Here is a 14,932-nt window from a genome sequence, read left to right on the forward strand (position 1 = left end):
GAGAAGCAGTCGTCAGAAGGTTATACTGCTGTTGTATTGCTGATAACCACTGATTTAATTTTAATCCTCATCCTTTGAAAGTGTTTACAAAGAGAGTTCCCTTTTGAAAGGGAACTTGCACTGCGTGATGCTATGGGGAACGCCTCCGCGTGAACCGTTGTCTGAAACGCTTATCTAATCACGGCAATCCTATTGGCCAGTGACAGCCTATGACATCACTACTAGTGCAACCCAGAGGTATATAAGGGGAGCCTGGAGAACATGTCAATAGATTTTTCATCTTCAGGGACTGTTTTGTCTGTACGCTTCAACCTGAAACTTCAAAAAGGTAATCATGGCTTGTGAAAAACGCTTCAGGAAGTGTGTGCATCTGTGTCTAAGATATTTGAACCTGATGACACACACAACTTGTGTGTTTATTGTTTGGGCTCAGAGCACTCACAATCAGTTCCTGAGGGATCTGCTTGTGACAACTATGAGTTTTTGCCTTGAGAAAACTCCACTCTCGTCTGTTCTCTTCTCGAGGGAAGAGGGACAGACATCTGTACCAGGCTTGTGCTGAGGCAGAGCAGAGACTAGAATCGTAGGGTTTTTCAGAGGGAGCTCGCTGAGGAGTTGGAGAGAATTGTAAATCTCTCACGCCCCTCAGAGACTCGTGAGAGTGAGATGCCGGATGAGGATGTGTTGCCCAAAAAAACCCCGAATATTCTCTGATCCAGCAGCAAGTGCTCTGCTGGCTATAAAAACAACCAGCCCAAGAGAGCAGGAGATGGCTGATGAGGGTGAAGAGGATGTACAACCCGAACCCTCACAGCCACCCTGCCCCACGTATGATAAGTTGTGAGTGTTATGTAACGCGCTTCGGCAAGGCTTCAGCTGCTGTTGGAACTCGTGAGGAAAGAGACCGCTCGTGGCAGACTTGACAAATGTTTTTCTTTCCAGCCATAACGCTCCAGCTCTCCAGTTTAAGCCCAAAAAAAGAGAAAGTCAAATGGCAGGGCATACGCGGCGGCGGGTCTGGCTGGTGATGCCTTGCACACAATGGCAGTGTTGAAAGCATACCAGGCTGATCTGCTGTCAAATTTGGACCGCATGACACTGCGGTCCGAATCTGCACTTCCTCACCCCAAGCGCTTCTTGCATCAACACTGAGGCTGGACCCATGTTATTCCTTCAATGTAGGAATCCGTCTGTGGGTCTGGCATCGGGTTTGGTAGTAAGTGCACTCTTTCGAGCTTGTATGGCTATAGGCCTCCATTTGTGAATGTCGTTTAGGCCATCGCTCTATGGGCAGCAAGTTGAGCTCTGTAGGTCTCCTCCCTTTATGAGAGTTTTTATTAAGGTTGAACAGTAGACCACGGTTCCCTATTAGAAAGTATCATGGGGTGTTAGGTAGGATTTTTATAGGATGGTGAAAAAAAATGAGGGTCCTGAAAGTCTTTCCAGTCAAGACTTAGAAAAACTAGTGCATGCTTTCATCACCAGCAGGGTGGATTATTGTAATGGACTCCTCACTGGCCTTCCCAAAAAGACCATAAGACATTTGCAGCTCATACAGAACGCTGCCGCCAGGATTCTTAGCAGAACCAGAAAATATGATCATATCACACCAGTACTCAGGTCATTACACTGGCTGCCAGTTACTTATAGGATTGATTTTAAAGTATTATTACTAGTATATAAATCATTCAATGGCCTTGGACCTCAATACATTGCAGATATGCTCACGGAATACAAACCCAACAGATTACTCAGATCATTAGGATCACATCAGCTAGAAGTTCCAAGGGTTCACTCTAAGCAAGGAGAGTCTGCTTTTAGCTATTATGCCAGCCGCAGCTGGAACCAGCTTCCAGAGGAGATCAGATGTGCTCCTACATTAGTCACATTCAAATCCAGACTCAAAACACTTCTGTTTAACTTTGCATTTAATGAATGAGCACTGTGTCACTGTTTGTCCGACTGTTTATACTGTGTCTTATTTTAGTCTTTATTCTAAACTGTTTTAATTATTTTTAGTTCTTTCTCGTTTCTTTATTTTAAACTGTTCTTTATTCTAAACTGTTTTAATTATTTTTAGTTCTTTCTCGTTTCTTTATTTTAAACTGTTTTGTATATTCTTATTTCTTCTGATTATTTTTAATAGTATGTAAAGCACTTTGAATTACCATTGTGTATGAAATGTGCTACTGTATATAAATAAACTTGCCTTGCCTTGCCTTGAAGTTCTAATATATAGGTAGACTATGCATACCCTTCCCAGAGGCCTCCTCTTATGTTAGAGTTGCAGGCTTATGTAGTGTGTAGTGCCAATCTGTAGTAGTGAACAGCTTGGCTGTATTATATGGAAAATTCTCTAGTGAGGCCACCTTTCATCTGAGCATCAAACAGACATTCTGTGTGAGATGGCTTCCTCCCAAGGGGGAGTTATTCTACTGAGGCTACCGCTCTGTGAAGCTCCAGATAGAAGTACAGAGTCAAGCATTTGGCCCTCGTCGGGCCACCTTGATAGCCAACTTAGACTAGTGCAGCAGGTCTCCTCGCACTTTGAGAGTTGTTTTGAGATTATAGTTCTGAACTTCAGTCATATAATATTCGTGTGTCAGCCCTCATGGGGTCACCTCAATATCTGGCTTAGGCTTAGTAACTAGGAAAATGGTGGCGGTCTGCTAAGCATTCTCGCATTGAGCCTCTCAGTAACTGAGTGTAGATTCCTTAGAGCCCATCAGGATATTTTATTCCTGTAAATCTAGTTTTTCCTTGTACTGGCCTCCTCTTACTACAAGAGTCATCTAGCCAAGGCCCGCCTTTTGTACTAGGTGTAAAATGCTAGTTGTGTTACAGGGTAGACAGCAGCATAGGTAGCAAGCAGTATCTATAACCAGCCATATTAAACACTGCATGAAAGGGAACATTAGAAAAAACATAATAGAGGCACTTTAAGACCTTTTAACCAACTTCATGCTGTTGAAAAAGTCCTATTTAAGGGTTTATTTGATTGAATAGGGCTGCAGTAATCAGGACTGGTCGTGTTTAGTCCAGCTGAACCAAATTATAAATACATTTAATATAGTGCTGGGCGGTATACCGGTTCATTCCGAATACTGGTGTTTATTTTTGTTATAATATGATTTTTTAATATACCTTAATACGTATAAAGTGCATGTCGCTTTAACAACGATCTGAGCGCGGCGCGGCACGACACTGTTTGAGAGGGTCTCTTTTCACTGTTGCACTGTGTGCACCACTGTATGTGTTACTAAGCATGACGGTAAAGATGGATGGGTTAAACTATAATTGATAGCTGTCAAATTATATTACAGTATTTCCCATACATTGGTGCACAATATCAACACAGCCTTTTGGAAAATCTATTTGTGGTTGGCACTGACATTGAATAAACATGAGCACTGCACGTTTCAAAGTCAAAACGCGGTGCGGGTGTTTTATATGAATGTATCTGAAGTGTACTGATGGTCTTTAGAAAAGTTTTGATGTTATTTCAATTGAATATTTCTTTATCTTTCCTGATAAAGTAGCGTTTATGAGCACTGCACTGCTTTGTGTACAGCCATTACCGGGGTAACCACTCCTAAAGCACTTCCTGCCTGCACCTCTTTGTAAACCACCTTGCAAACCTGTATTAATACTAGTGTGGATCTTTTCTACAATATTCACTCATGACAGTAAAATAGAGCATTCTAAGTCAATCTACTGCAGTATTTCCTCTCTCAATCAGTATAAAATGTAGTTAACACCCACTCATGCTTTGAAAAACAAAAAAATACCGCCATATACCGTGAAACCGGTATAATTTAAAAAAATACCATGATATGGATTTTTGCTCATACCGCCCAGCACTAATTTAATAGATTTGAGGAATTAGTAACTGCAGGGGCAAAGACATTTTCACGCAGGCCTTGTTGGTATTGGATAACTTTTTGCTTTAATAAATAACATTGTCTTTTACAAACTGTGCTTTGTGTTTTCTCAAGCTGCCTTTGTTTTAATTTCTGAATTAATTTAGTATGAGATGTACACAAAAAATAGAAGAAATCAGGATGGGGGCAAATACTTTTTCACAGCATTATATGATCATATCATTGTATTGTCTTCTCTTCTACTCTTCACTGTATTCTGGTGTTTTATGTATTTTTGTTCAATTCTAGGAGGAGCTCAATACAGCACTGAAGTCCTTAAAGAAGAAACTTAAACGCAATGAAAAAATGAAAGGAGAGTTTGAGAAAACAGTTCAATACATCAAGGTGAGGAAACAGAATCTAGAGTCATGTATAGCATCACTGTATATAGTTATGATTTTACATATTTAATATAATGGATTCCAGTTGATTATTTCTGTAAATGACGAGCATCAATCTGCTTCTGGATCCGTTATATGTCGGGTATCCGAGTTTATCTCTGATATGAATGATGTGAAGTGTTGATGTGTGTCGATTGAGATGATTGAAGTGAATGTGATGTGATTTCAGTCTCAAGCTGAGCACACAGAGCGTCAGATTAAACAGCAGTTTGAGAAGCTTCATCAGTTTCTCAGAGATGAAGAAGAAGCTACAGTCACTGCACTGAGGGAGGAAGAGGAGCAGAAGAAGCAGAGGATGAAGGAGAAGCTGGAGGAGATGAACACACACATCTCAGCTCTTTCACACACAATCAAAGACATGGAGGAGATGATGAAAGCCAATGACGTCTGCTTTCTGAAGGTCTGATCTCAGATCATTGGTTGATCATTGGTTGATTGATTGATTGAGTTGTTGATGATAAATGGTGTGTTTGTTCTGCAGGAGTTTCCAGTCTCAATGGAAAGGTGAGTGATCTGCTCCTGTCTCTGGTCTCTCTGGTTCTGATCCAAAGCCACTGCAGTTCTGACTCCTGAATGTTCTTCCAGAGTCCAGAGCTCACAGCCGGATCCACAGATGGCTTCTGGAGCTTTGATTCATGTGCCACGATACTTGGGCAACCTGCCGTTCAGAGTCTGGAAGAAGATGCAGGACATCGTCCAAAACAGTGAGTCTGACTGCAGGAGATTTGAGCTGGAGAGTTAAAGGTTCTTCATGACAGAAACTGATAGATAGATAGATAGATAGATAGATAGATAGTAGGGGTGTAACGAGAAACTTAGCTCACGAGAACGTGAAACGATTTTTGCACAGAATTTTTTAGAAATCCTCAATGACAAAATCCATTATTGGAAAAGTAGTCTGCAGGTGCATTTTGAAATGTTTTACCTAATTGTCTTGTAATGACTTTCATTTCAGAGTTTCAACTTTCTGAGTATGAATTATCAAATGCATTGAAAGACAACAATATACAAGCACTGTAAAAGGATTTGCCACAAACTCCACTGACTGGCTTCTCTCCTGTATGATTTCACACGAGTCTCTTCAGAACTTACTGTACATGAATTATGAGCTTCCAGAACTTCTGAGTGAGGCTGTGTGTCTCCTCATAATTGAACTCCTTTCCACAAATTGAACATAGAAATATAAATTATGTGTGAATTTTGCGCGCATCAGGTAGCTCATGTTTTACTTTCACTTTAGGATCGCACATACTCTGTGTATAGGATGTGCTGGTGCTGAGCGCACATTCTACAAGATAAGACATTTATCATGTACGCTTAGGCTCTGTTACGCAACGAATCCTCCGCCATCGTCACGTGATCAGTGAACTGTGATTCTTGCTGCACTGTGTGCAACTGTGCAACTCGTGCTGGAGGAGCAGAGCAGACATTTACAATAGTTTACAATTGAAGCAACCGTTATCTTACTTAAGTAAATGGTTTTTATTTCTATAAAGAAAGCAAAACGACTGTAATGGTCACCAGCTGGAGTGCCCATGAGAGCCACCAGAGGGCACTCCACACCAGACATTCATGTTCACTCACAGACTACATCTCCCATCATTCTCTGCCTGGACTCATCAGCACTCATTATCACGTTCACCTGTATCTCATCTTCTTGTTTAGTTCACCCCATATAAGCCTGGTTCACCCCATCACTCACTGCGAAGTTTTGTATGTTGTTGCACTGCACGTCTGAGCGTTTTCCCTGGTTTTATTGTCTCTTGGTCTTTTGGATTGCTTGCCTGTCCCGTGGATTACTCTTGTGCCTCTGACCCCTGCCTGTTTTGTTTGTTTGTTTGTTTGTTTGTTTGGACTGTCTTCCTGTGCTTGACCCTCTGCTTGTTGGATTACGATTCTGGATAACCCCTTTAATAAAAGCTGCATTTGGATCCTCTACCCTCGTGTCTCAGAGCAGTTCGTAACAGAAAACTTCGCCTCACCAAGATCCAGCAGCCGAGAACTCGCCATCATGAATCCAGCAGTCGAGATTATGCGTCTCCGTCAGGAAATCCGTCCCATTGAGGAATACTCCATGACCTTTATTGAGCTGGCACATTTAACATTTTTGGATGATTTATGCCTAATGATATTTTTTCGTGGAGGACTATCCGAGCCGTTCAGTTCATTCATGCCCTTGCATGATCCTCACGGGACTTTAGAGCAGTATATTAACCTGGCCCTTTTGTTGAGCGGCTCATCGTTTACTGTGGGCGGGGTAGAGGAGGAGCTCCGTGAACCCACAGTATCCCCTCAGCCAGAGCTTCACGTCAGCCCTACTGAGCCGGAGCTTCACGTCAGCCCTGCCGTGCCTGAGCTACTTCACGTCAGCCCTGCCAAACCAGAGCTTCACGTCAGTCCTGCCGAGCCAGAGCTTCACGTCAGTCCTGCCGAGCCAGAGCTTCACGTCAGTCCTGCCGATCCAGAGACTATTCACGTCCCTTCTGCCGATCCAGAGACCGTTCACGTCACGTCTGCCGATCCAGAGACCGTATCTCATCTTCTTGTTTAGTTCACCCCATATAAGCCTGGTTCACCCCATCACTCACTGCGAAGTTTTGTATATTGTTTTGTAATAAAAGCCGCATTTGGATCCTCTACCCTCGTGTCTCAGAGCAGTTCGTAACAACGACAGTGGATGCTGTGGGTAATGGAAAATAATTAATAATAATTAATTTGCATTTTATTGCATGACATAAGTATTTGATCACCTACCAACGAGTAAGAATTCCGGTTCTCACAGACCTGTTAGTTTTTCTTTAAGAAGCCCTCCTGTTCTCCACTAATTACCTGTATTAACTGCACCTGTTTGAACTCGTTACCTGTATAAAAGACACCTGTCCACACACTCAATCAAACAGACTCCAACCTCTCCACAATGGCCAAGACCAGAGAGCTGTGTAAGGACATCAGGGATAAAATTGTAGACCTGCACAAGGCTGGGATGGGCTACAGGACAATAGGCAAGCAGCTTGGTGAGAAGGCAGCAACTGTTGGTGCAATTATTAGAAAATGGAAGAAGTTCAAGATGACGGTCAATCTCCCTCGGTCTGGGGCACCATGCAAGATCTCACCTCGTGGGGCATCAATGATCATGAGGAAGGTGAGGGATCAGCCCAGAACTACACAGCAGGACCTGGTCAATCACCTGAAGAGAGCTGGGACCACAGTCTCAAAGAAAACCATTAGTAACACACTACGCCGTGATGGATTAAAATCCTGCAGCGCACGCAAGGTCCCCCTGCTCAAGCCAGCGCATGTCCAGGCCCGTCTGAAGTTTGCCAATGACCATCTGGATGATCCAGAGGAGGAATGGGAGAAGGTCATGTGGTCTGATGAGGCAAAAATAGAGCTTTCTGGTCTAAACTCCACTCGCCGTGTTTGGAGGAAGAAGGATGAGTACAACCCCAAGAACACCATCCCAACCGTGAAGCATGGAGGTGGAAACATCATTCTTTGGGGATGCTCCTCTGCAAAGGGGACACAGGGCGACTGCACCATATTGAGGGGAGGATGGATGAGGCCATGTATCGCGAGATCTTGGCCAACAACCTCCTTCCCTCAGTAAGAGCATTGAAGATGGGTCGTGGCTGGGTCTTCCAGCATGACAACGACCCGAAACACACAGCCAGGGCAACTAAGGAGTGGCTCCGTAAGAAGCATCTCAAGGTCCTGGAGTGGCCTAGCCAGTCTCTAGACCTGAACCCAATAGAAGATCTTTGGAGGAGCTGAAAGTCCGTATTGCCCAGCGACAGCCCCGAAACCTGAAGGATCTGGAGAAGGTCTGTGTGGAGGAGTGGGCCAGAATCCCTGCAGTGTGTGCAAACCTGGTCAAGAACTACAGGAAACATATGATCTCTGTAATCGCATACAAAGGTTTCTGTACCAAATATTAAGTTCTGCTTTTATGATGTATCAAATACTTATGTCATGCAATAAAATGCAAAATAATTACTTAAAAATCATACAATGTGATTTTCTGGATTTTTGTTTTAGATTCCGTCACTCACAGTTGAAGAGTACCTATGATAAAAATTACAGACTTTTACATGCTTTGTAAGTGGGAAAACCTTCAAAATCGGCAGTGTCTCAAATACTTGTTCTCCCCTCTGTAGCTACTTATCCATTTTCTTGTGAGTGCCGTGCTCTTGCCGCGAGACTCCGCCCACATGCTGTTCTGATGGGATTCTGTTCGTTTAAATGTGAATTTTTGTCAGTTGGAGATTGAACAGTTTTGGCTCATTTGAAGATTCCGTCAAAGCAGGCAATGAGTTTTGATCCTCATTTTTAAGAAACTCTAAATCTGATCAGTTATGAACGATAAAGAAGTCAGAGTCAGAGCAGAGTTTGGAGTTTGTTAAGAGGAATAACAATTAGAAAATTTAGTCTCATAATAATAATAATTTCTCAAGCCAAAATAATTAGTAAGTCAAACACAACAGAAAGTAAGAATAAACTACGATACACAGACTATAAGAGGCAATAAAATGAAGATGATCAGATGCTGCTGAAGATCACACACACACTTACAGTTCTTCATCTACAGCAGAAATCTCAACAGATCTCATTGATTTATTATTTTAACTTTCCCAAAGTATCAGTTTCTCTTGATGGACACAAATGTCTGAATCCCATATTTAATGTTTGTAGTTGATGCCGTTAAACGCTGATGATAAAACGAGTGTGAAACTAATAACAGCACTGACAGTGATCAGAGGAAAATGTCATAATTCATAATAATCTGTGTTGGGTTCACTGTTGATCATTATATGAAGATCAGAATAAAAGCATCTGTTGATTGTGTCTCATCAGCTCCTGTGATTCTGGATCCAAACACGGCAAATCCATGTCTCGTCCTGTCTGATGATCTGACCAGTGTGAGAAACAGCGAGAACAAACAAACTCTTCCTGATAATCCTGAAAGATTTAACTTACTTCCCTGTGTTCTGGGTTCAGAGGGCTTTAACTCAGGAACACACTGCTGGGATTTGGAGGTTATGGAGAGTTCAGTCTGGAGTCTTGGAGTAACTACAGCATCAAACCAGAGGAAGGGAAACATTTTCTTCAAGACTGATGCCTGGAGTGTGACGTACGGATGGACTACACGTTCTGGTTTTCGTATTAAACAGAAGCTTGATCGTGTGAGAGTGAATCTGGACTATGACGGAGGAACAGTGTCGTTCTCTGATCCTGTAACTAACACACATCTACACACATTCACAACCACCTTCACTCACACACTCTTTCCATTCTTCTATAGTTCTTCCTCTCTGAGGATCTTACCGGTCAATAGTCAGTAAACGTCACTCCTGTAGATCTGGATCTTCCTGCTTTCATCATGTTTCCAATATTTAACCCATATCTCATGAGTAAGCGTGCTGTTGATCTGAGTATCAGTACGCTGGCTGTGATTGGGCCGTGATGATCACATGACTGATATCCAGCACTACAGCAACACACACACTCTCATGTTGCTTTAAAGGGACACTAGGTAACTTTTTAACCTTAACTGAACAGCTTCGGAGTCAGTGGAATGGTTATATTACTTATTTCGGGTTGAATGGTGGTGGTTTCGCACCCCCCTGGTGCCCGAGAGCGGAAAAAACTCACTTGCAACTTTGGGACGCGGGTCGGTGTCAGGAAGTATCGCGTGATATCAGGTCTCGCGATGTAACGAATTGCTTGACGGCACTGCACACGTAATTACACGCCCACATTCAAGCACCGGCTAGCTAAGCAAAGGGCAACGATAGATTTAGTTATGGCTTAGCCTGTAAAAAAGAAGCAGAAAGCTAGGAAATCATTGTCGGAGGACCAACGAAAGAGGAAACGGGAGACTGACCGAGCAATAAGTCAGACTCGAGTAAATATCGGACCGGCTTTTTCAGAATGGTGAGAACTGAGAGAAACAGAAGCCTGCAAAACGGATGCTGACCTGGCTGCTGTTGCAAGTATCTTTGGAATAAAATATTTAAATTTCAAGTAATTGTGACCTCAGGATGTTTGCTATTGTCTGTAAAGGTTTTTATTATGATCGCTGTCTGTTAGGGGCTTACTAGTAACGTTACGCTAGATACTATAACTTTGATGTTAGGCATTGTCATTAGCAAACACGTATTCTGTAGTTGTGTGGCCGTTCCTCTGTCGGTTTTATTTGTGTAACTTACACTTTTATTTTATGTCACTAAGTCAACGCGTCTGATAATAGGCAATAAACATGTTGCACATATCAGGATCGAGCTAGAAAAAACGTTCTGATGTTTTCTTAGACAGGCAAAGGTAACCGTCATTCTACTAGATGAACCTTGCTAATATAACTTTAGACAAATATTAGCCTCCGATATATATTTTATGCTCATGCCCACTCTCCCAAAAACAAACAAACACGAAAGCAGTTCGCCTCTTTCATATCGTTCGTTCCCGGTAAAAATACTAGTATGCATGACAACACAATAAAATAAAATAAATCGCCATCAGTTGGAAAGAAAGTATTGCTTTACTTGCCTCGGTAGACATAACTGGCTTTGAAATAGCCGGTTCCTCTGATCAGCTGGGTTGACAGCTGATCAGCTGGGTTGCTCGTGGCGAGGGGGGAGGGGTGACAACAGTTCGTTTTTACGACAGAGTGTTTGAAAGCATTTACTACCAGACACTAGGGGGAGCTTCGTAGAGAAAAAACACTCAAGAGTTGCCTGGTGTCCCTTTAACAGATCAATAAACGAGTGAAGTTTGTCACTTTGCTAACTTACACATAATTATATATATATAAAAAAAATTCTAGAAACTGAGCCTAATTCTACACATGCACAGTTTCAATGAATTTGTAAATAATTAATTGAATATTTCAGTTTAAATGATTGTTTGCTCACTTAAGTATATGGATGTAAACGATAAACATTATAGGGAGATGAGAGGGTCTGTATCTCTTACCATTGGAGAAAGTGTAACGGCTAACTTGGATCATGTGACGCTCCTCAGCCTATCGTGTGACGGCAGTGATGTCAGCGCATGCAGTTCAAAGTTTAATGACAGTCAGTTCCAGCTCACGTTAATCAGTTTCTTGTGGATTATTAGCACGTGGGTCTTGTGAATAAATTTTTATGTATATGGGGTTTTATCGCTAATAAAGGTACAGTAGGATTGCATTGTTTGTGGACTGTGCTTTACTGAGCGGTAAAAATAGAAACCATATTAAGCATTTTTTCTTTTTTTTTCTTTTTTTAAGAATTAAGCATATAAGATTTGATTTGAATCTGTTCATTGGTCATACATAGCAGTGATACTACTAAAAATGTAATTGTAATTTAATTGTTGAAACCTGGAAGCCATTAGAAAGAATACATTAATTTATTAAAATCTTTATATTTTCTTTACCTTCATTAAAAAGCGTTATCATTATTAGGCATACACAGCAGTCATAAATCATTACAATTCAAGTGTAATTAATTTGTTATAAAGTGAATGAATCATTATTTTATTTATTTTCTCATTAAACAACAATATAATACAATATTTATAATTAAATAATTATTATTTTTTAAATGCAATATATCAGCATCATAGTGCATGGCAGTCATAGTCATTGAAGTCTTATTATAACTGGTAAAACCTGAAAGCCAAAGAAAGAAAATATTGATTTTATTTTCTTTAGACAATATTCAATATCACTCAAAATTACTCTACACCTATTATTAAAGACTAACTGCTCATTAGCTGGTGGTAACGCCGTAAACGAGTCCTACCTGTCACGACATTCCCTCCTCTTAATAAATAACCTTTTTATCATAGTAAAATCTACATATCATTCCCAACTAAAGTATTGTTTACTGTAAATCTAACAAAAGATTAGCGAACAGGTTGTTTTTTACTTAAGCTTTTTACTCACAAAAGCGGTTTATTCAGTGTAGTGAAGTCTCTTCTCCACCGACATCCATTACAAGCAAACGTCCTCTGCTCTCCTTCCCTGTGTGCCAGTGTTAGCGTTAGCCATTACGCTGTTGCAGGCTTGTCATCTAGTGGCTTTGACAAAACTCATCCATGACTCCCAGCATGCATTGCAGTGTGTATAAATTATGCAGCTGAGATGTCCCACTATTTTCTTTTTTTCTTCTTCATTACTTTCATTTTGCTGTTGTTTTTGTTGACTGTGTCGCAGCTTTTATTTGTGATGTTCAGAGTTGATCTGTTTATCTGAATATTTTGTTAATTGTAACTGTTGTTGAGATTTGTATAAAGAGTGTTGATGTCTAAATGTGTCTCAATGCCTAGTTGAAAATTACTGCATTAAAAGAAACGTCACATTTGAGAAATAAATCTCTGTTTAACTCATTTTTATTACAACTTTATTTTTATTTTTTTACCATTTCACTAATGAGCTCTAATGGCCAAAGGTGATGGCTGGCCAGAATCTTCATAGGCAAGAGAGATAGTCTCAACTATCCACTTGCTAACATTCTGTTTAGTTGCAAGGAGCCCTTTCTTATGTGACCCAAAACAGACAAACTGCTGATCAGACTTCATTCACAGGGCAGCTCTGTGGACATAAGTATTCAATGCTCTGACTGGACTAACAAGGTTCAACTTTTCCGGGTCTTGATTCTTGAAAGGAGGAGGACAGACTGCCTGCAGAATGATAGGGCGCGGTGTTGTGGCAAAAATATTCATTAAACAACTATCACTGCGGAAGAGACATTTCTGAAGTCAAATTGTATTTTAAAAGTATTTATTCTTGCAAGAAGGCCCAGTTGCCACACAGAAGTCACCAGTACAGTCTGTGAAACAAGTGCGACGACGAGAGGGAGGGCAGAGGAGCCTTTATACTGCTTTCAAGGTCTCCTGCTTACAGGCCCTTATCTAAACAAGGGAAGGTTTCTCTGCTAGTTACCTAATCCTGCTGAGTTTATTCTTACAAACTCACAAGTTCTAAATTGGACGGCCTCTGACCCTAGGGGTCAGAGGCCCCTTTTCAATCTGCCTCCTCCTGACGTCTCACCTGTTTCCCAGTGTTTAAAAACACACACACATTAGTCATATGTTGGCAGACTATGTACAGTCCAGCAAAGATCATTTCAATGTCTTAATAATGAAAATAATGAAAATCAACACTGTAAATCAATGAAAATCAAAATTTTCATATGACTGATCACTCTTCTTTAAACTTGTAGGAAAAGAAAGGATTAAAAATGAAATAAGCTTAGGCTGTTTTTGTAAGGATAGGCCCTTAATTTTGTAGCAAGCAAATAAAGGTTTATTCTGAAACCGGGCTAGACGAATAAGCACTGTTATTGCATCCCCAACACTATAGATCGGACCCTCAGTCATCTCAGTATAAACAAGAAAAAGTGTAGTTTATATTTAGTAGGAGAAAAAAAACACGTCAATTCAACCCCCCCTAGTTAATTCAATGAGCCATAAAAATAGTAGATAAAAGTAGATAAAAAATCCCTCATTTTCAAACCCTGTCCTTGTACGCCACCTCGTGACACGGATGACTGCTGCTTTTAACCCTCTTAACACATTATCATCGTCCTTAGAAAGAAAGAATAAGAAAGTTAGAAAATAAGAAAATGAAAAAAAACCCCATTTTTATCACATTACTGTAGCTTCCGCTACTTCCACCGTCTGCCTAATTTTGTTCATCCTTGGGATAGGCTGTCATTTTCGCCAATTGAACAGACATTCCAGTATTCACCCATGAATAACTAAATTATCAGAATAACACATACAATCATAACTCCTATAGCCTACATTCAGCCCTTTCCATTAATCCACGCCCATCTACATATTTCCTAACCGCATTTTGTTAACTTTTAATTCAATCAGGCAATGGTTTTACTTAGTAAGCTCTATTTAATACCCTATTTAATCAAATCTAAACAGAAGAGTTTTATGATTTTATCCATTCTATCCAATTTGGTTGTTAAAAATTAACTCTTACTTTTCCATTGCAGACCGACTGTCTTTTTTTGTTTATGACCGTACTTCACATCATTGAATAGATTTGATACTTTTCCTGAAAACATTTGCACCAATCAAATCATTAGATCTATATCAATACTAAGCCCTAGTTTGATTTAATCAAATAAAATCATCAACATCATCACAAAACAAATTATTCTGCTAAACTTAAACCATTAGTTGGTCCACATCCTCCTCCAGGTGTGTTGATCATCTCGTTCGCCCCATGGACATTCCGTCTTCACCAGGGTGACTCTTTGCGAACCGTTGCAATGGGCTTTCCATCGTTGGCAAGGGAGGCCGTTACTAGCACGAGCCTTTGATCCCTCACTTTGTGCTCTGCTCTATGGGATGGTTGAGGCTTGTCGGTGTAGTATTAGGTGAGAGGCTTGGACCCATGTGTCGCCCTCTCCAACCATTTTCCCGATCCTTACGGGATTTTCCCTTAGATCCCGACTGCACCTCCACTGGAATGTACCATTTCCTGCCTGCTGTCACCTGTCTTAACGCATTATAGTCCGTCACGTCTATTGCGATCTCAAAATTCCGGCCAGTTGATAATACCTAGAATATCAAAATCGACTGCTGGCGGAAGATCCTTTTCCTATTTAGCAC

General features: G+C 40.9%; 1 protein-coding gene across 2 annotated transcripts in view; it reads left to right on the plus strand.

The window, feature by feature from the left end:
- The window catches only part of LOC307148340 (nuclear factor 7, ovary-like), a 72,727-nt gene that overhangs the window by 9,507 nt on the left and 48,288 nt on the right, over positions 1-14,932 (plus strand). Inside the window, exons 2-6 of one of the 2 annotated variants that reach the window (XM_079853781.1) lie at positions 4,170-4,265; positions 4,491-4,721; positions 4,803-4,825; positions 4,907-5,025; positions 9,173-11,682. The exons of the other annotated variant lie outside the window; for it this stretch is intronic. Of the exons in view, the coding sequence (XP_079709907.1) occupies positions 4,170-4,265; positions 4,491-4,721; positions 4,803-4,825; positions 4,907-5,025; positions 9,173-9,660 (957 nt within the window). The 3' untranslated portion in view covers positions 9,661-11,682. Of the gene's footprint in view, positions 1-4,169; positions 4,266-4,490; positions 4,722-4,802; positions 4,826-4,906; positions 5,026-9,172; positions 11,683-14,932 lie in introns of those variants that run through there. 2 annotated transcript variants of the gene reach the window in all.

Source organism: Squalius cephalus, assembly GCF_949319135.1.
Source record: "Squalius cephalus genome assembly, chromosome: 20".
Classification (NCBI taxonomy): domain Eukaryota; kingdom Metazoa; phylum Chordata; class Actinopteri; order Cypriniformes; family Leuciscidae; genus Squalius; species Squalius cephalus.